This window comes from Gorilla gorilla, chromosome 5 (genome assembly GCF_029281585.2).
Source record: "Gorilla gorilla gorilla isolate KB3781 chromosome 5, NHGRI_mGorGor1-v2.1_pri, whole genome shotgun sequence".
Lineage (NCBI taxonomy): Eukaryota > Metazoa > Chordata > Mammalia > Primates > Hominidae > Gorilla > Gorilla gorilla.
The window spans coordinates 151,630,725-151,657,135 of record NC_073229.2 but is presented as its reverse complement, the minus strand read 5'-3'; the positions used below and the strand labels follow the sequence as shown (position 1 = coordinate 151,657,135).

At 36.4% G+C, this 26,411-nt stretch overlaps 1 protein-coding gene across 1 annotated transcript in view; it reads left to right on the top strand.

The window, feature by feature from the left end:
• The window catches only part of KIAA0408 (KIAA0408 ortholog), a 35,245-nt gene that overhangs the window by 2,931 nt on the left and 5,903 nt on the right, over positions 1–26,411 (top strand). Inside the window, exons 2-5 of the mRNA XM_019030022.4 lie at positions 16,637–16,891; positions 20,388–20,750; positions 20,839–20,918; positions 22,996–24,328. Of these exons, the coding sequence (XP_018885567.3) occupies positions 16,757–16,891; positions 20,388–20,750; positions 20,839–20,918; positions 22,996–24,328 (1,911 nt within the window). The 5' untranslated portion in view covers positions 16,637–16,756. The remainder of the gene's footprint in view (positions 1–16,636; positions 16,892–20,387; positions 20,751–20,838; positions 20,919–22,995; positions 24,329–26,411) is intronic.

The following is a 26,411-nucleotide window of genomic DNA, read 5'->3' as shown; positions in this document are numbered from 1 at the left end:
GGGGTGGTTTCCCCCATGCTGTTCTCATGATAGCGAGTGAGTCCTCACAAGATCTAATGGTTTTATAAATGTCTGGAAGTTCCTCCTTCACTCCTCTCCACTGCTGCCTTGTGAAAAAGGTGCCTGCTTCCCCTTCCACCATGATTGTAAGATTCCTGAGGCCTCCCTAACCATACAGAACTGTGAGTCAAACCTCTTTCCTTTATTAATTACCCAGTCTCAAGGAAGCTCTTTATAGCAGTGTGAAAGTGGACTAATACAGGCAGTTATTTTGTAGAATTCCATGAGACTCTTAAACCTCATCCAGATCCTCCATATGTGAAACTCCTGTGAAATACTGGGGAGAGGAAAGTAGGCTGAAGCAGTACTGACTTGACTGCTGCTCACAGATTCTGGGGGATATGGGATCATTCCAACAGCTCCTCTGAAGTTAGTGAATCAACTTTACTGAACAGTTGAATTCCAGCGAGGCTCTTTTCCACTCTGCCCCACTCACTGCATAAACCAGCTTCCCGGTTGTGCCTGTGTGTACACACACAGTTCCATCACACTGTGGTGTATAATGAGAAATGCATCCAGGGTCAGGGCATTCAGACCTGCCTCTATCTTAGGGGACATGCTGGGGACCAGTTGGTGGAAGGTGGGGTCAGAAAATTGCCAGCAGGCACAAAGTGACCTTTTTCCTTGCCATCTTTTCCCTATAACTTCAAGCTGTTCAATGGGCGCCCAGTATCCAGGGTGCACCTATCTCTTAAAGCGTAGAACATAGACTTGGGAAGATAAGTTAACAAAGATGGTGCCCAAAACCTCAGAAAGAGAGTCCCCAGCATCTTCCCCTTTGATCCTGTTGCTTGCATTATTTTTGTTATATTAAGCTGTTTCTGAAAGAGGAACAACCAGGCTTCTTGATTCACCAAGAGAGCAAAGACTCTTAATTATTAAGACAAGGCGTCATCTTTTGTTTGGACCTTTGAAGCTGTGCTATTTAAACATCACACCAAAGTAAACTCAACAGAGCAAGCCTTATTCTAGAAAATTCCCTTGTATGCACATTCTTGGCCATAGGAAGAAGTGTCTTCTTGTTAATTTGACCTAGATCTAAGAAAAAAGGAATTCAGTTGGCTATTTTTAGGCATAAGTAACTAAACTCATAAAACAAAGGAAAATTCAGTCCTGAGCCTGGAATGTGTTTTGGCCTGCATTCTCCAATCTTCACTTTAGTTTGCGTGATAGAATGGGATATGGTTATTTAATCAGCTGCCAACGAAGTTTGGAGTGTCAATTTGGTAGCTCAGCCTTAATTCCAAATATTCGTGCAGAGTTTGTAACTGCATTCTGATAGAACTACAGTCCAGTTCATCTAGTAGAGTCATGCTTTGGGTCAGACACCATAACTGAATGTAGAAATTGAAGAGAAGGTAGTGGAGAATATTACCAGAAAGTAAGAAAAGTCGACCATTTATTAAACTACTGGGATATGGTACAGTTAAAACATAGTATGCATGAAGACATAACTGCTTAAACCCTAGTTGTAAACCAATTAGGTCTAATGAAAGATTTCATTCTACGTTTTTAATTTTGATCTGGTTTTTGATAAGTAAAGTAATTTCATTCATATTTTGATGAAACTCACATTTCATGGGTAGGTCCTGATATTCTCAGCAGTCTACTTCTAGAATTTCAGATAGAAACTCATACAAAATAGAACGTTTCATGGCCTGGACATGGCAGAACACCTTTGTAGTTACAGTAAGAAATGTGGTAATATCTTAAATGTGGTAATGCTTCTAAACTGTACTTTTGAGTTGATCAGTTGAGAGAAGGGAAAGTGGTAGTGGCTGTTTTTCATGTTTGCCATTTTGAAAATGTGTGTAAATCATAGAATCTCTAAAGGTCCTTTCCATGTAACTTAAATACATTTTCATCCATGTCTTCCCTGCTTAAAGGTGTATTTTCTGCACTCACTGGCAGTTCTAGTCTGTGTCTGTCCTAGTGAAGTTGTGGGTAATATTTTAAATATTTCTGGGGGCATCTTTTGAGTAGAGTACTGTTATAACCCACTTGATCAAAGAACAAGAGCAGCAAATATAACACTTTTTAGATGTAAAGAGAAACCTCAGAAATCTCTACCTTGCACTGCTCACTGTTAAGCCAGGCTGTGTTGTCTTTTTTTTTTTTTTTTTTTGAGACGGAGTCTCGCTCTGTCGCCCAGGCTGGAGTGCAGTGGTGTGATCTCGGCTCACTGCAAGCTCCGCCTCCCAGGTTCACGCCATTCTCCTGCCTTAGCCTCCTGAGTAGCTGGGACTACAGGCGCCCGCCACCACGCCCACCTAATTTTTTGTATTTTTAGTAGAGACAGGGTTTCACCATGTTAGCCAGGGTGGTCTCGATCTCCCGACTTCATGATCTGCCCACCTCGGCCTCCCAAAGTGCAGGGATTACAGTCGTGAGCCACCGCGCCCGGCCCAGGCTGTGTTGTCTTAAAGAGCCTCATCTGATCTTATATCCCAGATATTTATGATTAATAAACTTAAGTCTATTGACATTTCCTGATTATTCAATTTCACTGTTACCATTATAAAACTTTTTTAGTTCCGAGTTGTATGTATTTTTCTGTAGCTATTTTTCAAAATAAGGTACCAACAAAACTCAACATCTGAAGATAAAATTGCAAACATTTAGTTTAAGATGAGAATACATAATCAGTGGTTGTTAGCAGTTATTCAGCCTTTACAAAAATGTTAATAAAATTTTATTGACTTGCATATTTGAATGTTTTTCTCAATGTTTTTGAATCCAAATTCCTATTTAGCATATATTAAACTCAGATAATAAAATTTGCCTTTGTTTTGATGATTTTTATTTAAATTATCAGCAAAGTTTTAGATATATTTTAAAAATGATTTTAAATGATTGTTATTTTTTACTAAAATAAACATTAAATAAACAGTAACAGTGTGGAGCATTACACTAATTTAAAAACTAGAACTTTTCAGAAAAGTTTAGAACATCAACTCACTTAAGAAAATGGCAAACCATCCTGAGGTATTCAGGAGTGGTGCAATATCTTGACTATTTGAAGTGTTACAATGTCATGCGTACTCCAGATATGGAGCTGTGGAAATTACTGACTCTGAAAAAGTGTGCTTTATGCATTTATTTTCTGTAGTCTCTTCTGAATGTTTTGAGTTGAGCTGCTTATGTTAACAAGCATATGTATAAGTGATTATTGAAGGCTGGGAAACGGCATCACTTCTTTTTGAGGTTGTCCAACATGATGTACCTTTAAAGTCAGCTCTTTAAGTTTATGTCAAAAGTACCTGCCTTAACCTGTGCATTCAAATATTAAGAGAGTATGAGGGGCAGAGAGCAGCTCATCAGTTTAGTTACTTGCCTCAAGTGATTTAGTAAGGGAAGATAATTTAAGAGCTTTTTTAAAGAAATGACTTATATACTCTTATTTCTTAAAGTCAGAACACTCAGTTTAGTTTGTAGTTTATAACTCCCTTCCATCTTTCTTATAAACAGTTTTTTCACATTCTGTGTTACTCCTTTTGCATCACTGACTCCGGGACAGACAAAATAGAGTTAGACTTCTTAAATAGAACATCCTGTGTACTGGCCTAGATCAGTCATTTATAACTGGGTTTCAGCATGACAAGTTACTGAAATTAATTTTTTTCTAGGCATTAGGTGACTCCTGGGAATCCAAGCAGGAAAGGAAATGTGTATCTGCTGAGCCTTTGCCTGAAAGGAAATGTGTACCTGCTGAGGCTGTCGGCCCACTGCATAGAGGGCCTTAGCGTTTGTAAACAAGCTTAGATTACATCTAGTGGAAAAAGCTGTAGTGAAGCTAGTTGAGGTAGTCAAGGAAAATGAGGACTCCCTGGCCTTGGACCTCATCTTGATATGAAAAAAACTGTCCAAGAGGGGAAACTGAAGTCTCTATTCAGCCTCCTTACTTCAGAGGGAATGTAATTGATTCAGATGCAGCTATTTGTTTGAAGATACCTGATATTTGTAGAAAGTGACTGGATTCAAAATAGTAGTGTGGATTAAAAAGAGTTGGATAAAGAAAGAGTGAGGTTGGCTGGGCACGGCGGCTCATGTCTGTAATCCCAGCACTTTGAGACGCCGAGTTGAGTGGATCACCTGAGGTCAGGAGTTCCAGACCAGCCTGGCCAACATGGCAAAACCCCGTCTCTACTAAAAATACAGAAATCAGCTGGGCCTGGTGGCAGGTGCCTGTAATCCCAGCTATTTGGGAGGCTGAAGCAAGAGAATCGCTTGAACCCGGGAGGCAGAGGTTGCAGTGAGCTGAGATCATGACATCGCACTCCAGCCTGGGCGACAAGAGCGAAACTCTGTCTCAAAAAAAAAAAAAAAAAAGAATAAGGTTACAGAAATCTTATTTTGCAATATATATTGATAGCGTCAACAACATCAGAATACAGTGGAAGGGTCAGACACAGCTGCTTTTGAGGATGTACTAAATACCTACTGTTTCCTTCCTGCACTTGAATAGCTTTTGCCCTACATGATACCACCATTTTGTAACTCTCTCTTCCTAACCCCTTTTCCTTTATGAATTTTTGAGATGTTCATGGGCAAATTACCCATCAAGGTATTGTGCTTATAGGCTAATATGGACTTACTGAGGGACGTTGGCCATGGAAAATGGGTCTGGATGGTTCTGCAGAAGACCCTGAAAATGGGTCTGGCTGGTTCTGCAGAGTGGGCCTAGGAGCCACACTGAAGTGTGACTTTGGGCCCCCCGTTCTGTAACTTTACCTCCAGATCCTTTACTGTATCCCTCTCATATCATGATGCCACATTCCTTTTGACCTGAACTCCAAGTGCTCAAAATCTAACACCCACCTATGCAGTTCCCCATTCAGATCTTCCACCTGTTTCCCCACTCCATGCCCTGTGAATGAAACAGATGGCTTTCCCGACCTCTAATCAAAGCCTACCCATATTGATTTGTTCCTTCTAGTCCTTAGTATGTGCTACCTCTTCTTTTCTGTGCCAAAGTGTGAGTAGCCAATAGTTATTTCCTCTACCAGTGGTATTTTACTGGGCAATTATTGGAAATAGAATGTTGCCACCCGGTAGTGATAAATCTAACATTTCTCGTAGAAGATATAGGTGGATTAGTTACTCCCTGGGGGAATATGGATTAGTTCCTGTGTCCTTCAAATTACACTCACCAAGCCTGAGCCATGCTTTACTGCTGAAACATCCTAGCAGAGAGAAGTGGCTCAGGGTGGCCCTCTTGTGGTGGACAGGCATTCCCAGGACTCTGCTGGTCACTAAAGAAAAGGTAGCCCTCAAACAGTCCTTTTTATTATTTTGATTTTATTGTCATCATTATCAGTATCCTCCAAGTCAAGAATCTGTAAATAATACAATAAGATGCTAAAAACAAGTTTGAAAAATGTGAGCAAGGTCTGTTTCTAGTTTTAAAATAGCCCACATTTCTCAAATATGTTACTGTTTGGTTCAGAATTTGGACCACTACCTAAAAAGAACAGATCATTCAAACGTGTGTCTTTTGAATATTTCTGTCATCTGGAAATGCCTGTGCATAAGCCCCATGACGGATGTGCTTGGCTAGAAAACCTGTTGACGTGTCATCAGCCTTCAGAATAGAAGAGACAGCCAGTGTCCCATGATTCTAAGGATAAACATCCCCCACTGGAAAAATAGTACACTAGCTGGCAAGTAATAATCCAAACATGTACATGGATAGTAAATATTCTGTGTGTGATCCTCATAATTTTATACCCCAAAACAGTATTTTAGGAGGATCAAAATTATATTTATTAACACACAGTTGAAATTGCCATTCTAGAACTCAAATAACACAGGACCAAATTTGACAGAATCAGCTGTGGAACTTTATCAAAAGTCTGAAGCCAGGACCTCACCACTGGATGGTCTGAGTCAGAAGTCTGGGGAGAGTTCCAGCATTACTATTTTTCTTTTTCATTCTCTGTGTGATTATAGTATGCAGCTAGGGCTGAGTGAGAGTAACACTAAACCGTGATCTTGGTGGAATGCTGTGGGTACTCCTAGGAGAGACTCTCCAAATTTGTGAATTTATACCAGTGTAGTGGGCTACTCAGAATGCAAACAGTCACACTACATGTCACATTTCAGGGAATCTTCAGAGCTGACCAGACCTGTTGAAGACAAGGATTTCTTCTTCTTCTTTGAGTCCTCTTGGTCTAACCTGGCACAGAATTGGTATTCACAAATATTTGTTAAATGGAATGTTAGTTGAAGTACCCAAGACCTTAGGAATTGAAGATAATTTAAGATTTAAGAGTTCTGCTAAACAACTGAGATCTCATGATCTTAAAGTACTTTGAAAATTGCAAGGGGCAGACATTATTCAAGAAGGAAGGATTTCTTAAAATATGTCCTTTATAGTAGCCTTTGAACTTTAACATGCAGAAGAATGAGTTTAGGCGGGGCACAGTGTTTCAGGCCTATAATCTTAGCACTTTGGGAGGCAAAGGAGGGAGGATCACTTGAGCTCAGAAGTTCAAAACCAGCCTGAGCAACATAGCAAGACCTTATCTCAAAAAAATAAAAATAAAATAAAAAAATTACCTGGGCATGGTGGCAAGTGCCTGTGGTCCCCTACTCAGGAGTCTGAGGCTGGAAGACTGCTTGAGTCCCAGAGGTTGAGGTTGTAGTGAGCCATGATCACACCACTGCACTCCAGCCTGGGTAACAGAACAAGACCATCTCAAAAACAAAACTAAACTAAAACAAACAAAAAAGAACAAATTTAGTTTTTTAAAAGTTGTTCTCTTTTTCAATCTTTTCTATCTTCTTTCCAATGAAAATAGAAACACAGTACCCCTTTTATTGTTAAATATGTTTAAAGGGTAAAAGAATAAGCAATGGAAAAACGATATAAACAAGAAATCAGAAGCTCTCCAGTCTCATAACAACCAGGTTGTCATAGCATAAAGAGAACAAATGAGTAACTGCTTTGTAACACTTCAGGATCATTCTGCAAACAAAACCATAGATTAAATATGTACTGGCACTGGCATGCTTAAAGCCATGTTGCCATGTTTATCTTCAGATTTTTTAACTGCTAAGATAAAATCCATTTGCCTTTTTATTTTGACGCAGTGTTTACAATTAGCTAAGGACACGAGCCTCTTTAGATAGTAATAAATACTCAGCTGGCTGGGCACAGTGGCTCACGTCTGTAATCCCAGCACTTTGGGACGCCGAGGCGGGTGGATCACGAGATCATGAGTTTGAGACCAGACTGGCCAATATGGTGACACCCTGTCTCTACTAAAAATACAAAAATTAGCCTGGCATGGTGGCATGCCCCTGTAGTTCCAGCTACTCAGGAGGCTGAGGCAGAAGGATCACTTGAACCTGGGAGGCGGAGGTTGCAGTGAGCTGAGATTGCGCCACTGCACTCCAGCCTGGGTGACGGAGCAAGACTCCATCTCAAAAATAAATAAATAAATACTCAGCTATATGATTCTTATGTCATACTTGAAAGATAGAGTATCATCTCTCTCATTTGGACATAGAAGAAAACTGAATTTAAAATTTGCCAAAGCCAGAAATCAACTTCTCAGTCTCCTCTCATATCCAGCATTCTTATTTCGATTTTCTTCCCTTGCACTTCTTGGAATTTTGAACTTCAAGGCACTCCACCAGGAATGAGGAGACCTGGATTCTATTCTTGGAATGGCCACTAAGTGGCTTTGTGACCTTGAGCAGATGAGTTACCCTCAGGGCCTCTTCCCTCAACTGTAAAACGAGAAGGTTAGCTAGATGATTTCAGAAGTTCTTTCTGGCTCTAAAATTCTGTAAGTCTGGAAACACCTGCTAGTGACATTTATGCATGCATTAGTTCTCTTTTACCCTTTTCAAAATGTTTTTGATTGTGCCTTAATATTATTATTAATATAGATCTTTTCCATTTCTTTTTAGAATTTTCTTTTTTGTTTCTTGACAGCAGGCAGTGTTTCTACATTTATTTTCCATTAAGTGTTATTATGTACATTTCTTTACATATCTGTTATACATTGAAATAAGATTAGTATGTCATAAGGTATGAATGATGTAATTCTTTCTAAAACATAGGGCAATCATTGTGAATTTCATATTTGAAGATTTAAATGTTCAAATGGTTTAAAGATAAACTGCATTACAAAACAAATTGCATTTTTTTCATAAGATTTTCAGTCATTCTGACACCTGCTTGAAAACCTCAGGCAGTTCAAGATGTCTGAATGTAACTGTAGGGCTGAGTATACCAGCATCAGTCTTTTAAATGCATTCATTTTATGTATATAATTGTGGTAAATTTTCTTTTAAAAGTTTTCTTAAAAAACAAAAAGTTTTCAAGGGAAAATATCAAAAGCTGTGCTGAACATTTCTTGACTTTGCACCGTATCACCTAATTGACTTACTTTCTGTCTTTTTGGTATGAAATATGGCCTGGAAATTATATATTATATATAAATAACATATAATATAAATTATATATTATATATAAATAACATATAATATAAATTATATATTATATATAAATAACATATAATATAAATTATATATTATATATAAATAACATATAATATAAATTATATATTATATATAAATAACATATAATATAAATTATATATTATATATAAATAACATATAATATAAATTATATATTATATATAAATAACATATAATATAAATTATATATAAATAACATAATATAAATTATATATAAATAACATATAATATAAATTATATATTATATAAATAACATATAATATAAATTATATATTATATATAAATAACAATATAAATTATATATTATATATAAATAACATAATATAAATTATATATTATATATAAATAACATATAATATAAATTATATATAAATAACATAATATAAATTATATATATATAAACTTCAACAGAAAAGGTTGGTAAATACTAGAATAAGTGGTAAACTTGGAGTAAACTTTTTGTCAAAGACTTTCATTATTATTTGATTCTGTGTACAATTTAAGATCAGCTTTACCATGACAAGAAGCAGATGAAGCACTTGAATCTGTTATACATTGAAATAAATTAGTATGTCATCAGGTATGAATGACATAATTCTTTCTAAAACATAGGGCAATTATTTGTGATTGCCCTGGGACAATCACACTGGGACAGCCATGAAAAGAGATTGAAATGGGTACTACTGAGTGACACTTAGGAAGTATGGTCCAACCTAACATCTCTTGTAACTTAGACACACACTATCTGAATTTTCGATAGGATTTAGAAAATAGTCTTAGTTTGATTTACAAGTGATACATAGAAGTTAAGAAGTTTGGAGTAGAAGAAAAGGTAAAGGAAACAATGTTTTTTGTTTTGTTTCTCTGAGACAGAGTCTTGCTCTGTCAACCAGGCTGGAGTGCAGGAACGCCATCTCTGCTTACTACAACCTCCGCCTCCCGAGTTCAAGCAATTCTCCTGCCTCAGCCTCCCTAGTAGCTGGGATTACAGGCCTGAGCCACCATGGCCGGCTAATTTTTTTATTTTTAGTAGACACAGGGTTTCACCATGTTGGCCAGGCTTGTCTCGAACTCCTGACCCCACGTGATCCACCTGCCTCCACCTCCAGAAGTGCTGGGATTACAGGTGTGAGCAACCACACCCGGCCAGAAACAATGTTAAGATAATTCTGTATTGATGTTTTTGTGCAACTCCCTCCTCCCTTTCCCTCTCTCAAAGAATCTTCTTCCTAGCCTCATAAGCATGGAGGCAGACATGAGCTACCCTTTATTGTGTGCTTGGCGCTATATATATTCCCTCATATTCTTATGGCCTCTTAAAGTAAATATAATTATGTCTTAAAGGAAGAATCAGGGTCTGCAAGATCACACAGATAAGTGGTGGCAGCAGAATTGAAACTTAGATCTCTATGACAAAATTCCATGGTTTGCAATCAGACAAAACAGTTTCAAACCCGTTTCCTCCACATGGGTGCATTTCTATGAACTTTTGCAGGATGCTTTACCACTATGAGCCTTGCTTGGGTTTTATCAGTAAGATCAGATTATCAGTATCTAGAGACAGAATTGCTCTGAGGGTGAACTCAGATAAAGGTCTGTTCAAAGTACTTAGCACAGAACCTTGTAGAGGGTTGCCCCTCAGTGAATAATCACTATTATTACTATAACTATCACTGTTATTGTTGTTGTTATTGCTGTTGAGATTATGATGTCAGGCTTTCCAGACACAGAGCACGGTTTCATTTGATTGTCCTACATGTATTAAAGTCCTACTATGAGCAGGTTACTATTACTAAACTTTAGCTCCTCATGAAATGTTTATCTGGAAGCAGGTGAAAATAATGTGAGTGAATATGTATTACTTTAAAGACCACACCAGGGAAGCTCTTCAGACTTGAAGATAAGACCTTATTGTTTAAACTTGTGTATTTGCTAAGTTAGGCAAAAAATTGCTCTAGAGACTTTTTTGACTAAATTAAACCAAATATCATCAGATGCATGTGTGTACAAAGCCACAATAAACCTGAAAATGTCGCTGGGGAGGCAAGATCTCCTAGCATTTCAGAACAGGCTGATTTGATCATGATTTAGAGAGCTTTTCCATACACTTAGGCTGCTTTCTCTTCCTATGGCTGCAGCACACTTTAGTGGAAAATAAGCCCATAGGTATCTCATTTTTGGGGTGTGTGTGTGTGTGTGTGTGTTTTGTCCTCCCACAATAAGAAATCTCATCCTTTCCCATGGGCTCTGATTTTCTCCAACGTAAAGACGTCGCTACGACTGTAGATAAAAGCAACACACTGTCAGAATCACAGAGAGCTAAGAGGTTGGACTTTATGTTCCATTTCTATTTTATTTGAAGATAGAAGTTTGATAACTTTCACAGATCTTTTGAGAGTGCATAATATATATAATTACGCTACACATATTGTTCTGCCACATCCAGATGCAAACTTCTAAAGGTGCAGCAGAGTACATCCTGCCACCAGCTGAGAAGGAGAAAGAATTATGGAAGGAGGGAGATAATTCTTGCCTATAAAAAAATGAGTTTACTTTCCTAATAAAATAAATCTAAAATTGGCCATTGTCATCATATGATGTTAACAACCAGCTCTTTTGGCAAGTTTGAAAATACTGGGCTCCATTATAAAAGCTAAAAATGTCCTGGACCTGGAGTTGTTTACCCAGAGCATGAGCTGCTCTAAAGTTACAGAGCTCTGGTTGGAAGAGGTGGCTTGAAGGCCGCCTCCAAGTAACTGACGTCACAGTAGTCTCAGCTGCTGCTGTGACACTAAGCTGAGCAGCTTTTTGACTTGTAAAAGTGGTGAAGGTTTCAAAGGGACTTGTCAGTACTGCTCTGTGGAATGGTTGGACTTATTTTGCATCCCTTTTCTTGTAAAGAATCGAGATTCACCGAGCTGAGACTTTTCTCTTTAAGACAGCTAGCCATCCACTTTCTTCCACTGCTAATTGACCAGTGGTCGAGCATCCATAGGATTTCTCCCCAGTGCGAAAGGTATGTTTCTTTCCGGCAAGTTTACAAGCAAGTGACTAATTATGGCAGGATACAAAGGGGCTGCTGTTGAGATGTTTTAAACTATGGATACTGTTTAAGTGGAGTGTAATTTCAACATCTGTCTCTGCTGTTGTCTGTGTCTGGGCTTAAAAACAGTGGGCGGGGTGCATAACAGATTGTACTGACTCCTAGGAAAAAGGCTGTTCAGCTGCTCAGGGTGGATTTCCCAACTGTGGACTGACAGTGCCATCCGCTCTTTGAGACTGTTTTTCCAACACTGCTTCTCAGTTGTTTGAAAAGCACTTTGCCCATCATTGATTTTCACTAAGTATATTTATTCAAATGTGATCTTTTTATTCATATAAAGACTTTTAACATTTGCAAATTAAAGGTCACAATCCTGGAGACTTGGTATTTGAAAATTGCGGTGAAAAATAAATTTTAGTTTTATCTAAGGTGGTGGTGGACTCACTGTAGAGTTAGTGTTTCTGTAATTTGAGCTGAAGTCTATGCCATTCGTAATTGAATAATCTACAGTTAGGAGGGAAACTTACCACTATGTCTTTTGTTCACGATGGTTAGTTTTAGACATTTGTTTACTCAAACCAAATGTTTGCTTTTAAAGTTTGCATTTTATAAGTAAAATCAGTGTGCATACAGCTTGGATGTTTTCTAATTTGAGTAAATAACTGTAAAGAAAACAAGGAAGAAGATAATTAAATGAAACGGTAAAGTTGATTCATTCGGAATTGCATGTGGTAGTGTCTCTTTGACCTTGTTGGAGCATGAGGAATGTGCTAAATCAGCAATAAACAGCAATGAAAAAAATTTCCCTTTTACTCTGTAACAAAATCAAATCATGGTGGTCTTTGGAAAGATTCAATTGCAAGTGAACAGTAGAGAGGAATGAGATTTATTAATTCATTGAAATAATTCAAGTGATTATAATAGCCTGGAGAAAGGGATAGAGAATTTAGGAGGTAAATGGTACATTACTCTGATAGGTTATAAGCTGGGGAATTCCTAATCCATCAAAGTTAAGCAGAAGCAAAGCATCTTCAGGCCAAATGAGTCTTCTAGGAATTGTGAGATTCGCAGTACCTACTGTGTGTGGCATTTCTATTGGAATATGTTACCTCTTACAAATGAAAAATCTTTAATTATGTCAAAAGTGATATGTTTAGCAAAAGGAAATAAGGACAGCAAGAAACAAGTACTCTAAACAATAATCTAAAAAGAGAGAAGTAGCAATGGAGCAGCTGCCCCTAAGGAACGCTGTTTAGTTTGTTTGGATGCAGTCCAGTTTTCAATGGGCGAGATGGAGGTTGAAAGGGTAGTGACCCGGGTGTCCTAAGAATGGAGCACCCCTCAGAGAAAGAATTGCTGCCATGACCAAACTGAGGCTAATTTGGGGGTGAAAATAATTTCTTGTGAGACTTGTGTGTTACTCTTAAACTTTGCTTACTGGTAGGGCCGGAAGGCTAGCAGAACTATTTGCCTCCCATCACCATACTTATGCAACCCACTCACAACTCTTTATAATTCTGGCTTTCAGCCCTGAAAAGGGGAAGTAAGTTAAAAGGGATTATGCAATGCTGGTTTAGAGTTGGGGTGTGTGACTAAGTAGTGCAGCTCACTCTGTCCCCTTACATTTGCTCTAATAAATTTTTATTCTTAAATGGAATTCTAGAAGGAACAACATAAACTGGAGAGCCAAAGAGATATGGGGTAGGGGATGCAGATAGCAGAAATCCTTCCTTCTCTCCCACATAGATGCCAGTATCTGTGGGAGAAAATGAGTGACAACTAGGAACAAAAAGAACTTTTATTTTTGCCCCAGTAGAGAGCACTTAAATTGAGTTTTTGAATCTGCTGAACCACTTTACCCCATAACTTCTCATTATGAAACATTCTGTCTCTACAACGTTGCCCCTTTAGTTTGATATTTTTTGTAATATTTAAGTCAGATTTATAACAAAAGCAGTTTTACATAAGATTTGTTCACATTTTTACTAACAATAAAACTTTTTTCTTTAAATATGTGACATGTATCTTTAAAATATTTGAAAAAAGGCAAAAGAAGATCATGGAGAATATGAGAGTTCACACAATTACACTTGCTTCTATCTCGTTTTAAAATAAAGACCAAAATAATCTGTTTTTTTTCCAGAGAACAACATGGAGAGGGATAGATGGAGAAAGAGAGGAGAAAGGGAAGGAGGGAGGAAAGACAAGAAGAGGAAGGGAGGGAACAAAGGACAGAAGGAAGAAAACAAGAACCAAGTATTTTTCAGGCATTTGCTATGATCCAGAGCAGTGTTTAGGCACTTCTTTTAAGCATTTTTCCCTTTTGCTCACTTAATCTCCGAAACAATTCTATGCCCCCCCCCCACTTTATATTTAGAGGTGGAAGCAATATGTTTGGCTGCGTTACATCTAACATTATATTTACGACAAGACTGAGATGCTAAGAAGGCCAAATCCTTCCACAAAAAATTGGCACAGATATTGCTCTATAGAAATGTTCTTGCAAAGGCTTGTTTCTGATCCATAACTATTACATTTTTTGGCACGAGCAGTTGCTCTGGGCCTGGAAAGGAAAAGCTCCATACATTGGTCCTTCTCCATATTAAGGGATGAGTTTGGCTCTTTGCAAATAGGTGCAGGATTCGGTCTGCTTCAGGACTGTTACCTGGGTTTAGATATAGTCTTGTTATCAAGAGCAAGACTGATCTAGGGTATTCCTGAATGATCTTCTGGTAGGTTAAAAAGAGAAAGGCCTGGCATCTTTCAACAGTAGCGTGGAAGCGATTCAAGAAGAGTTAGGAATAGAAGGAAAAATTGGAGCCATTTGCTACATAATTGTAGAAAAGACTTTATGGTGATTTCTGAACATTTCCAGTGTTTAAAGACAGTTGGGATAAAACATGGATTTATCATAGCTCCTCTTTTCCAGGTAGCTTGAAATTAGTCTGCATCCTTTTTTTAGTTTCTTTGGTTAAATCTGCATTTATCTCTTATTATCTCAAACCACACCATTCTTCCTAAGAAGTTCCAGTGGCAAATACTTTCTAGTCAGCAAGGTAGTTTCACCACACAGTTAATTACATATAGTTTTAAAGCAGTCTGCTAGTTTCAAGACAGGCACTGTCTGCATTTCCTATGAAGAATTGTTAGACGAACCTAAAAGATTACTAGGTATTCAAGATCAAGATCAATGGAAATTAGATTAGCCAAAACAAACAAAAACCAAAACTCTGTATGTTCTTTACCATCTTCGTTTTATTTGTTCTTCACTGACATTTATTATGGCAAGTACTTGTGGTTACTGGTTTATATGTGGGAAAGATAGCAAAGAAAGGGGTGACAGAGGAGGTGGAGAAATGAGGTCAGAAATTGAGCATGGCCAAATGGATAAAATGAGATATGATAGCACCTTTAATAGCCAGATCTGAAATTATGTATTTTTCGTGACTGAATTAATCATAATAGTGCTAGTGCCAAAGACATAGGAAAAAATTATCAAAGTATCTTTAGTAAATAGTTTGAGAGTAAAGTAACAATATAGATCCCAAAATTATTAGGGTGTTTTGAAGGTAGAACCCTGCATATATAGCTAACATTTTTCATTTCTTATTCTATTCTAATTCATTGATCGTGACTCAAAAAATATGTATTCAAAACTGCTTACTAGTCAGATATGTATGTTCACAAGTCTGACAAAAATAAAATTAGTGTTCGATATTTAGCTGATATTTAGGATTTGAAATATGCAGTTATCTTCTGTGAATACAAAATTGGCTCTTGCTGCTTGGGTATGTGGCCTTAATTCGGCAGTGCCAGCACCCACAAAGCTATTGACTGTTGGGATCTTTGTCCGTAATTAGCATTAGCTGCCACCAGTAAGTTATAGCATTTTGATAATGGCTTAGTGACTGAAGAGTTAGACATCTTATAGGCATAATTATCTTAAACAGAGATTCAAACATTTTAAACATGCTTTTCTACCCCCTAAAAAGGCACATGACTTATTTAATACAAAAGTATTTTTAATTGAAGTCACAATGAAATTTTGTAAAGCAAAAAATAGAAAACTTTCTTAAATTTCTGAAACTACTTTGCATTCAGTATGCCATTTAATCTTTTTAACAGTTCTATGACTATCCCCATTTTAATGCAAAAAACTAAATCTCAGAAATTTTAGACTTATACCAGTTACATAGCTGGTATTTTAAATTGTGACTTCAAACCTTAAATACACGTCCCTGAAGGCTAGAAAGTCAATTATTTCAGTCACTACTTAATGTAATAAAGGATTCCCTGAAAACTGAGCAAAATGTTTTCTTCAGTTCCCTGTATTCAATATCCTAAGCAGTTTATGGTATATAGCCTATTCAAAGGAAAAGAGAGCATGGATAAATTTTAACGTATATTTCACAGGATAGTTTTGATGCTTCTAGATTTTCCTTGATGAAGTGACATAATGAATATATTTTTTATAATTTAGATTAGTTTCTGGATGATACATCAGTCCTAAGTTGACTACCAACTTTGGGGTCTTCATAAGTAACACAGTAATGACATTTGGCACAGGCTTGATCTCTGAATATAGAATTAAGACTGCAAACCAGCTCTGTTTCAGGAATTTAAGTCATAAGAATATATAATCAGGTTGCATCAGAACAGAAAGAATAATTTTATTGCAGCAGAATCTGCCACAGTGTGTAGATGTGAGCATACATTTGAATTGTATACTTACACTCTTATTCATGAAAAAATCTATTTTTAGAGTAAGTGGTTAAAGGGATGATTACATCTCACATGCGCATTTAATCATCTTGTCCACTATAATTTTGCTGTCTGGTCTCAGAAAGGGAAAAAAACTTTGGACAATACTTATTACTTTATTGACTGTGTTAGTTTCTTCTTCTTAAGTAGACTGTTGTCATCTCTTTTCTTTTGAATCCAATTTTCCTATAGTTTGTTTATGTCAATGGCTCGACAAAATGATAAAATATATTTCCAGAAAGCACATGGATTTGGAACTCTCTCTTGTTATGTTTATATTAGGCTTTATTTTAAAGGCAAGTGAGACTGCTTCAAATAAAACAACTTCAAGCTTCCAAGAAACAGTTAAGAGGAGGCAGAGAGGAGCAGAAACACTTCTTCGCCGACACTTACACTGTTGCCATGGACCTACATAAGCAGTGGGAGAACACAGAGACTAACTGGCATAAGGAAAAGATGGAATTACTGGACCAGTTTGACAATGAGAGAAAGGAATGGGAAAGTCAATGGAAGATTATGCAGAAGAAAATAGAAGAGGTACACTTTAATTTGTTTTGGATGTACTGTAATGTTTAAGTGCAGGATGAAAATTCTGTGGGCTGTTTTGTATTGGAAACTGTTTTTGATTTCCTTATTCGACCTAAGAGGTACATTTCTCAGTGACATTTACTAGGACAAAAATAGCATAATCTTATCCAATGGTATTGTAAGGATTATTTTATATCATTGCATGAAAATTAAGCATTTGAAATGTCACTCTGTAATGTTTCAACTTAATATTTTCTGGCTAGAGAGCTTTTTTATCAAAAGTGAGGTATGTATTTTGCATGAATTTTCAAATACCAGGTCCAGGAGTAAAATGCAAGAAAGATATACTTGGTGGGACATAGATTAGCAAAATTATAGTTGGGCATTAGAACATAGATCTTTCCTAAGAAGATTTATGAGTAATGTCTATTAAAGGAAATTACATGTTAGATAATGCAGTATAATCAAAAGGAGTGTCATATATCAAACAGAAAATGGCAGTAGACATGAGATTTATTCTATCAAGGTGTGCACATTTAGTGGCATATTTATTGGAAAAGGAGTTATGAAAAATGACATATCACGACTCTGACACAGTCATTTTGTTCCCGTTAACCCTCCCTCAGTCTGTTGACCCTGAAATATTTCCTTCAAGCATTTGCATTGATGTATATTCAAGCTTTTGCACCAACTGGAAAGAATTTATGCTTATCTTGCTTTCTTTTGGTAACATCCTTAGTATTGACTTTATATGGTTTTATGCGCATTACCAAAGTTGTTATTTTAAGACTTCTTGGCCTTTTTTGCAGGCAAAGTAAGTGCTTTATGTGTTTATAGTACAGTCATGTTTCTTATTAACAGCCATGTAATTGACTGTGAATAAAATATGAATTGGCATAGTAGGAAGAAAGCTGAAGAAAAGTAACTATTAAGCCCTTCCTCTAAAATAGAGCTGAGAAGGCAGGCATGTGGTGTATGATTAGGGATTAAAGGAGAATATATACTTCTTGTCCCTCTATAGTTTAGAAAATGTGCACTGCTTGCTCCTTTAACCCCTCTACCCATACTCGGATTGGATCAACAAAGAGATTCCCTGGTCAAATCAGAATCCAAAACTCCAGCGCAATCAGAAACTCACCTGTAGTCCTAGGTCATTGCCTTCCAAATGTTTGGGAAGTTCAGTTCATAACAGTCTCAGACAATTCTAGCATCCAAGCAAAATAACTAAGGGATGCAGGATTAGTCTAGCCAATTTTTAAAGCCATGTAGTTAAAAGAAGCTGCTGTCTGATTAAATTTATTACTGTCCAATAATTATTCTGACAATTCTATAGAGTTCATCTATGGTAAATATTAGCTTTATCAATTAGCAGGCATGAAATATGCTTTAAACATCAAATTATACCTCATAGAGATAACATCCCTTTCTGTATCAGAGAGACAAAAGGACTGTCATATTTTTTTATCTTGGAGAGTAGCTGTACTGCTGTTTATGTTTTGCTGCCTGTGCTATACAGCTCCATAACTAAACTAAAATTAAGAAATCAACACTTGGAAAAATAATCTCATGCCACAAGCATAAAAGACTGTATTTGTTTAACATTTATCACAAAGTTCTGTATGTTAAATCAGATGTAAATTATTAAGCCATGTACTAGAGAACTGTAGATTCCCAGGTATGCACATATATCTTCAGTGATTTTAAGTGATAATATCTAATGAGAGGATGCAGTGTTGGCTATTAAGATACTCGTAGTTCCCTGTTCAGCCACTATCCACAGTCATTGCATTTGCTATGGCAAAACCAAGATGTTCATACTTGGATCATTTGAAATTTGAAATAATCCAGATAGAAATTCTGGATAGAACTTATAGACGTCTGGGGTTTTGTTTTGTTTTTTTCCCACACTGTAGTCTCCTGCCTGTATCCTTTGGTAGAATAATCAGATAACCATTGACAAGGGCGGAGTACCAAGTAACGTAGTACCTTTGTACAAAATAGTTTTCCGTCAATAACATTGTTATTTGTTGATTCATACCTCACCTAAGTCAAGAAAATTTAAGATGGCATAAAATTAGGTATGATATAAAATATGCAAAAACAAAAATGGAAAGATGAGCTGAAGACAGGAGGAAGGATCATATATGAAATGTACCAGTGAGTCTTTCTAGTAACTAACAAAAATTATCAGGTGCATATACCTTCAAATTCAAATGATAAGGCAAACATTATTTCCCAGGAATAGCACATTTTTCCCCGGTTTTGCAACTAAAGCAATTTTGTTTTCACTCATGACTTCGCAAAAACAGGACAGTGTCACCAAGAGCATCCTTAGATTTAACATGTCACTTTTTAGGGTTCCTTCTTATATCCCTCAAGGTCAGCTCAAACCATAATGCCCGCAGAAGTTCAGTACAAATAATTTGGCAGGGACCAAACAATCAATTCACGGCTGCAGTTTGATGCTATCCTGACTTCATACAATAAATACTAATACATTTATAAGCATTAGAAAAATAAATACACTGTATATTTTTCAGGCATCAACTCTAGTGCTTCTCTCAACTGAGTTATCGGTATGTATTAAGCAGCAATAAATCTATTATATTACTTGAATAATACATGTAGTGTAGATATTGATTGCGGCTGTTAAACATAGAGTCATTTGCTTTGATAGTCATCTGACAGTCTCTTTTGAAGTTTGACAAGCTTTTACATGACTCAAGCCTAAAGAGAAAGCCATTTCTTTCCTCTATTCAGAAGTGAACTGAATGAGTGTGGTCAGGTTCAACTAAGATCTCATAAAGAAGTAATCTGGATTCTACCTTAATACAGACTAATAGATGATCAAAGCCTTGCAGTTCTATTATATCACGTAGGGTATTGTCATATTTGTTTTAATCTGGATGAGAAATATTTTAAAAATGTATATCACTTTGAGATTTTTTAAAAATCTCAGTAATATCTAGCCCTCACAATGTAATTGACCAACCAAAGGAAACATCTTTTGACTGACAAGTGACTGTTTAGGGAACAAGAATAAGTTGACTTACTATCTGAGATTGTCAAGCATTTAGACAGTTAAATGTTAGTGTACAAGTAGGACCAGACATTTGAAAACTATGACTTTAATGTTAAATTCTTGCATCTCTCTGAAAGCAATTACATAATATGGCCAGTAATTGATTCAGGTCATTCTAATTTTGTGACAGTGTTTCTGTATTTATATACAGATACAGATTTATTTTATTTGTGAATGATTGATTGCTAGTCAAAAGAATTAGCATCCATGTGTTGCCCTACTAAAAGTAGCCTTTATGTTTCATCAAACTTGTTCCAGCTAATCCATATTTTAGAGGCACTATTTGGAGGCCGAAGCATTAATACCCAGGAAGTATATTTTAATATGGTAAAGAGAACTCAAAGCGGTTTGCTTAGTATCAAGAATATTAACAAAGTGAATTAGGGGAAAAGAAGTTTTAATTTTGTTTTATTTTTCTTACAGCTTTGCCGGGAAGTAAAGCTTCGGAGGAAAATCAATATGAATGAACGTGCTAAGATCATTGATCTTTACCATGAGAAGACCATTCCAGAGAAAGTGATAGAATCTTCCCCAAATTACCCCGATTTAGGACAAAGTGAATTTATAAGGACGAATCACAAAGATGGTCTGAGAAAAGAATATAAAAGAGAGCAGAGCTTAGTCAGTGGAGGAAATCAAATGTGTAAGGAACAAAAAGCAACAAAAAAATCAAAAGTAGGGTTTTTGGATCCTTTGGCTACAGACAACCAAAAGGAATGTGAGGCCTGGCCTGACCTGAGGACTTCTGAGGAAGAGAGCAAGAGCTGTTCTGGCGCCCTCAGCACAGTAAGTAAGATGTGATTGGCCTAGAACTGTTTCTAAAGAAATATTTACATTTCAAAGTGCTAACGGGCTGTTGCTTATATGTGTAAAGGCTCTTGAAGAACTTGCGAAGGTGAGTGAAGAATTATGCAGCTTTCAAGAGGAAATTCGAAAGCGGTCTAACCATAGAAGGTAGGCTGGTACATCTGATTATTTTAGATGGGTAAATAAAAAAGAATATTGTTTTTAGTTAATGACTCCAAACTGCCTCCTCCTTACATGTAAGAACTAATGAGTTATTAAAATGTACTATCTAGGGTGGGAGACAGAAACTTTAATTTTTTGTTTGCTCGTTTGTTTTTGAGATGTTATCTCGCTCTGTCTCCTAGGCTGGAAAGCAGTGGCATGATCTTGGCTCACTGCAGCCTCCGCCTCCCAGGTTCAAGCAATTCTCCTACCTCAGTCTCCCAAGTAGCTGGGACTACAGGCACACACCACCACGCCCAGCTAGTTTTTTTGTATTTTTAGTAGAGACGGGATTTCACCATGTTGGCCAGCATGGTCTCGAACTCCTGACCTCAAATAATCCCCCTGCCTCAGCCTCCCAAAGTGCTGGGATTACAGGCGTGAGCCACCACACCAGGCCAGAAACTGTAATTGTATATTTCTCTGTTCACTAATTCTTAAAGCAAATCTTCCAATTCTCTTTGTAATCTGACTATTAGTAATACTTTACTCTTTTTCGTGTCTAATTAAGGTAGACCCTCCATAAAAAATCAGTAAGTAACCTCTAAAGTAGTTCTTTCTCATTCTGAGCATTTGGACAATGAAAGTGTGCAACTGGGCTAATTCAGTTAAACGTATCATTAAACGATGTCAGAATTAACAGTGTGGCGTTTTGCTTATATAATCATGTTCTACTAAAATATTTAATGCTTAAGAGCACTTTATTTTGCTTCAATTCTCATTTATGTAATGGAGGCCTACATACTTTTCAGAACAACATATTGTAAATATGTACGCGTGCCACAAAAAATGCTGTTTCCATTTGGAAACAGTATATACTTAATAACAGTAAGTTTTAGCCAAATTAACAAATATATTGGAATTCTCTACAAGTTTAGTAAAGATGGATTATTCTAGGATCAACATTTATCTCTCTTCGTGGGTCAGTAGGCTTCCTATATTCCCTTATTTTTCATTAGTTGTTAGGAAGCTCAGAAAGAATTTTTGTGCTGACTTGCAATAGATTTTCTTAGCCAATCATGTTTTAAACATAACTTTGTCCTCTATTTGCCCATTTAGCTTTTCTATTCTCTGTTAATAGGTATTTATCCACATTTTGTTGTAAGCTATCCCATAATCTTTTATAATTTGAAGAGATATAAATATGATTTATATTTATCAGTGTGATTAAGTTTGAATTGTGATATTTAGTTTTTTATTTAATATAACTCAGAAAAGACTTACTTGCCAATTTTCTTTTACAAATCACACCTAATATAACGTTCTTATTGTCACCCCATGGACTTTAGAACAAGGTTCAAGATATTTGTAATTCAAAGACATTACAATTTGACATAACCTAATGTTTCTCTCTCATTTTTCATTATCCTCCCCACTCTGCTTTATAATTAATCCATATCAAAGTACTCATTTTCCTTCGAGTAGCCATAGTATTTAATCCTTTTGCCTTTTACTTCAATCCTATATGCCGTTTACTCAAGTCATCCAAAAAATTTTTACTTTTTTTCAAGACCAAATGACACTTTCCATTTGGAATTACTCATATCTCATTGCACTTTTATTCAGATTTCTATCTGACTACTGAAAATGTTATTTCAAATTCAAGGAGAAGAACTTGAGCTCACATTACATAATGAATAAGAATTCAGCAGGCAGAGAGAAGGTAAGGGAATGGCAAGATAAAAGCTACAGAGAGAGAAATGCCAGTAGCAGAAACCCAGGAGACTACATAGTTTAATCTGAGGGTAGGTGAAGTCTCAGGTAATAGTGAAAATGAGAGACAAGTTTGGAAAGAGTTTGAGTCAGAGTGTGTAGAGCATTGAATATAACACTGAGAGGTAGACTTCATTCCACCATAAAAGGACTTGAAGTTTTTGACTGGGAGATTTATATAAAAATGATGTATGAGGCAGTTGTGAATCCTTTTCTTATAGCAGAAACTCATTGCTTTAGCTATGGTTGCTTTTGAGAGCTTATTCTAAATAAAGTTATAACCAATACACCATGTTTTATCATTGTTTAGGATGAAGTCAGATTCTTTTCTCCAGGAAATGCCAAATGTAACTAATATACCTCATGGGGACCCCATGATCAACAATGACCAGTGCATTCTTCCAATCAGTTTAGAAAAAGAAAAACAGAAAAATAGGAAGAATCTGAGCTGTACCAATGTGCTCCAGAGCAATTCTACGAAAAAATGTGGAATTGATACAATCGATTTAAAAAGAAATGAAACTCCACCAGTTCCTCCTCCAAGAAGTACCTCTCGAAATTTTCCCAGCTCGGATTCTGAACAAGCCTATGAAAGATGGAAGGAAAGGTTAGACCACAACAGCTGGGTGCCCCATGAGGGTCGAAGTAAAAGGAATTACAACCCTCACTTCCCTTTGAGACAACAAGAGATGTCTATGTTGTATCCAAATGAAGGGAAAACTTTGAAAGATGGTATCATCTTTTCCTCTTTGGTACCAGAAGTCAAAATCGATAGCAAGCCTCCAAGTAATGAAGATGTTGGACTTAGCATGTGGTCATGTGACACTGGGATAGGTGCAAAAAGGAGCCCCTCTACTTCGTGGTTTCAGAAAACCTGCTCTACCCCCAGTAATCCAAAATATGAAATGGTGATCCCAGATCACCCTGCTAAATCTCATCCTGATCTTCATGTAAGTAATGACTGTAGCTCCTCAGTAGCAGAGAGCAGTAGCCCACTTAGAAATTTCAGTTGTGGCTTTGAAAGGACTACAAGGAATGAGAAGCTGGCAGCAAAGACTGATGAATTTAACAGAACTGTATTTAGAACAGATAGAAATTGTCAGGCAATACAGCAAAATCACAGCTGCTCAAAATCATCGGAGGATCTCAAGCCCTGTGATACCTCATCTACTCACACAGGTAGCATATCACAAAGTAACGATGTGTCTGGTATTTGGAAAACCAATGCCCACATGCCTGTGCCCATGGAAAATGTGCCTGATAATCCCACCAAGAAATCCACAACAGGCCTAGTAAGACAAATGCAGGGACACCTAAGTCCTCGCAGTTATCGAAATATGCTCCACGAGCATGACTGGAGACCGAGTAATTTGTCTGGCCGTCCAAGGTCAGCTGATCCCAGGTCAAATTATGGTGTTGTGGAAAAGCTGCTGAAAACCTATGAGACAGCAACAGAGTCTGCATTGCAAAATTCTAAGTGCTTCCAGGATAATTGGACCAAATGTAATTCTGATGTCAGTGGTGGTGCCACATTAAGTCAGCATTTAGAAATGCTGCAAATGGAACAACAGTTTCAGCAAAAGACAGCTGTGTGGGGGGGACAGGAAGTGAAGCAAGGAATAGATCCGAAAAAGATAACAGAGGTGAGAAAGCAAATATAACATAATTTGGTAGCATCCATATTAGCAAAGGCTCTGAATCATGTTTATATGTCCAATTCATATAAATAGAATGAGGGCACAAGTTTTGGACTCTCTTAGCCTCTTGACCCTGTTTGTAAATAAATATAACTCAACATGAACCTTGAAGGTGTAGTTTTTAAGACTGAGAATAGTACATTGTAATTTTTGAAAAATTCTGAAATGGGATAACATAAATACAGTAAGTGGATTTAGGAACCTGAAGAAGATCAAATGTTTGCTCTTTCTTGAAAAAATACTCAGAATGGACATTTCTCAATTTATAGAATTTCATTATTTTAAAGGTTCTTTTTTAAGTGTATGGAAAATATTTTTAAAATCGTTTTCACTTTTCAGTTATTAACTATGATTGGTTCAGTCATTCTCAGCATTTGACTCATGTTCTTTCTCATAGGATTAATCACATTAATATGAATATGGGAAATACACATCATTTAAAACAGTGCCTAATAGAGTCCTTTTATCTGTGGAACTAAAAGATAGTATATATAAATAAGGTTATTCTTATTTGTATGTATTCTTAGCATAGAAATTGACCAAAAATACCCCACTCAAATGGACATTTTAAGTAAACTGTTATCTTTTTTTGTTCCTGTCTATTTATGAAAGAGTTTAATCTTCATTAGTTATAAGAGAAAAAGAGGTCAAAGAAATTGGTATTTACAAAGAAGAGTTATACAACACTCTCTTTTATTCATATAATTTTTAAGAAGCTAACGAAAATTACAAGGTGACATATTGTTATTATTAACCAATACTTCAGAACTCCTAGTTTCATAGAATGCAGTGGGTACGCAGCATGGTTTTAAACTATTATGCAAGTTGCTTCCTTCTGGTGTAAAAAACTACTATGTGGATTTCAAACCCTGCAAAAATATCAGTTTTCATCCATCTTATGAGAAATCTTGCCTGTTTTTATAAGGTGCAGAAAGTATCCTGCTTTTGTATTTCTCTGCTTTTTAATTGAGCCCATCAATGCCCGCAAGGTCCTATAGCTAAAGATGGGAAATAGATATATCTGTACAATAACCAAACAAAATTGTTGTTAACTAACAAGAAATAATACTGAGTGATTTCCCTTTTTGCATTCATTGGGAGTTTGGCAGGGAGGTTCTCTACTATAGATCCTTAGGAGCAGTTTTTGTTTTTTGTTTTTTGTTCTTCCTCCTGTGGGAACAAATCTAGAAAATAAGTCTCCAAAAAGAAAAAGAAACTGCAGTTTACTGTCAGACCATGGCTAAAATAGTAGAAATAGGAGGCCATCCTCACTGCCTAGCTCAGATGAAAGAGCACAGGCTTTGTGGGGTCTAAGAAGGGTCAATAAGAACCAAGTGTATAAAGTGTGTCATGGAAGCTTTGTACTTTCGTTTTAATTTTAAGGACCAAGGAATGCTTTTTTTCCATTAAAATGAAAGAAGGAAGAAAATAAAAGAAAGAGAAGAAAAGTGAAGGAAAAGGTTTTCTATCATCAGAATATGCCCAAGAGATAGCAATTTTGTATTAGTAATTAGAATGAAGATGTATTTAAAAGTATTTTAATGATAATTTAAAGGTTTTGATAGATAGTGCCAGTGATAGTGAAAAAAAAAGCATCAGATTAATCATTTGGTTTGTGCCTTTTGCTTATCACCTCTAAAAGTGTCAATAATTTGACATAAATGAACAGTTTCTTCTATAAATTATCTTTTTATTTTTAAATAACACTGTAACATACTAACAGCGCACTAAGAAACATCTGTATTTCCATGATATTCAAGTTATTTAACTTGAAATTTTAAATCCTGAGCTCATCATTAGTTCTACAGAGAGATTAACTGTATTAAAATTTGTCAGTGTAAGGAAAGGTACAAAATTATCAAATGTCATATTCCATATTAAAATTGAATTGCTTTAAAACATTCAAAACCACAAATATTAGACAACTACCTTCTTTAGTTTTCAGTGCTTTTTCTTTCTTGTAAATTTACTAACGGACTAATCTTATAGTTGAGACCCATCATATATTAAGCCTATTGTTGGTACCCAG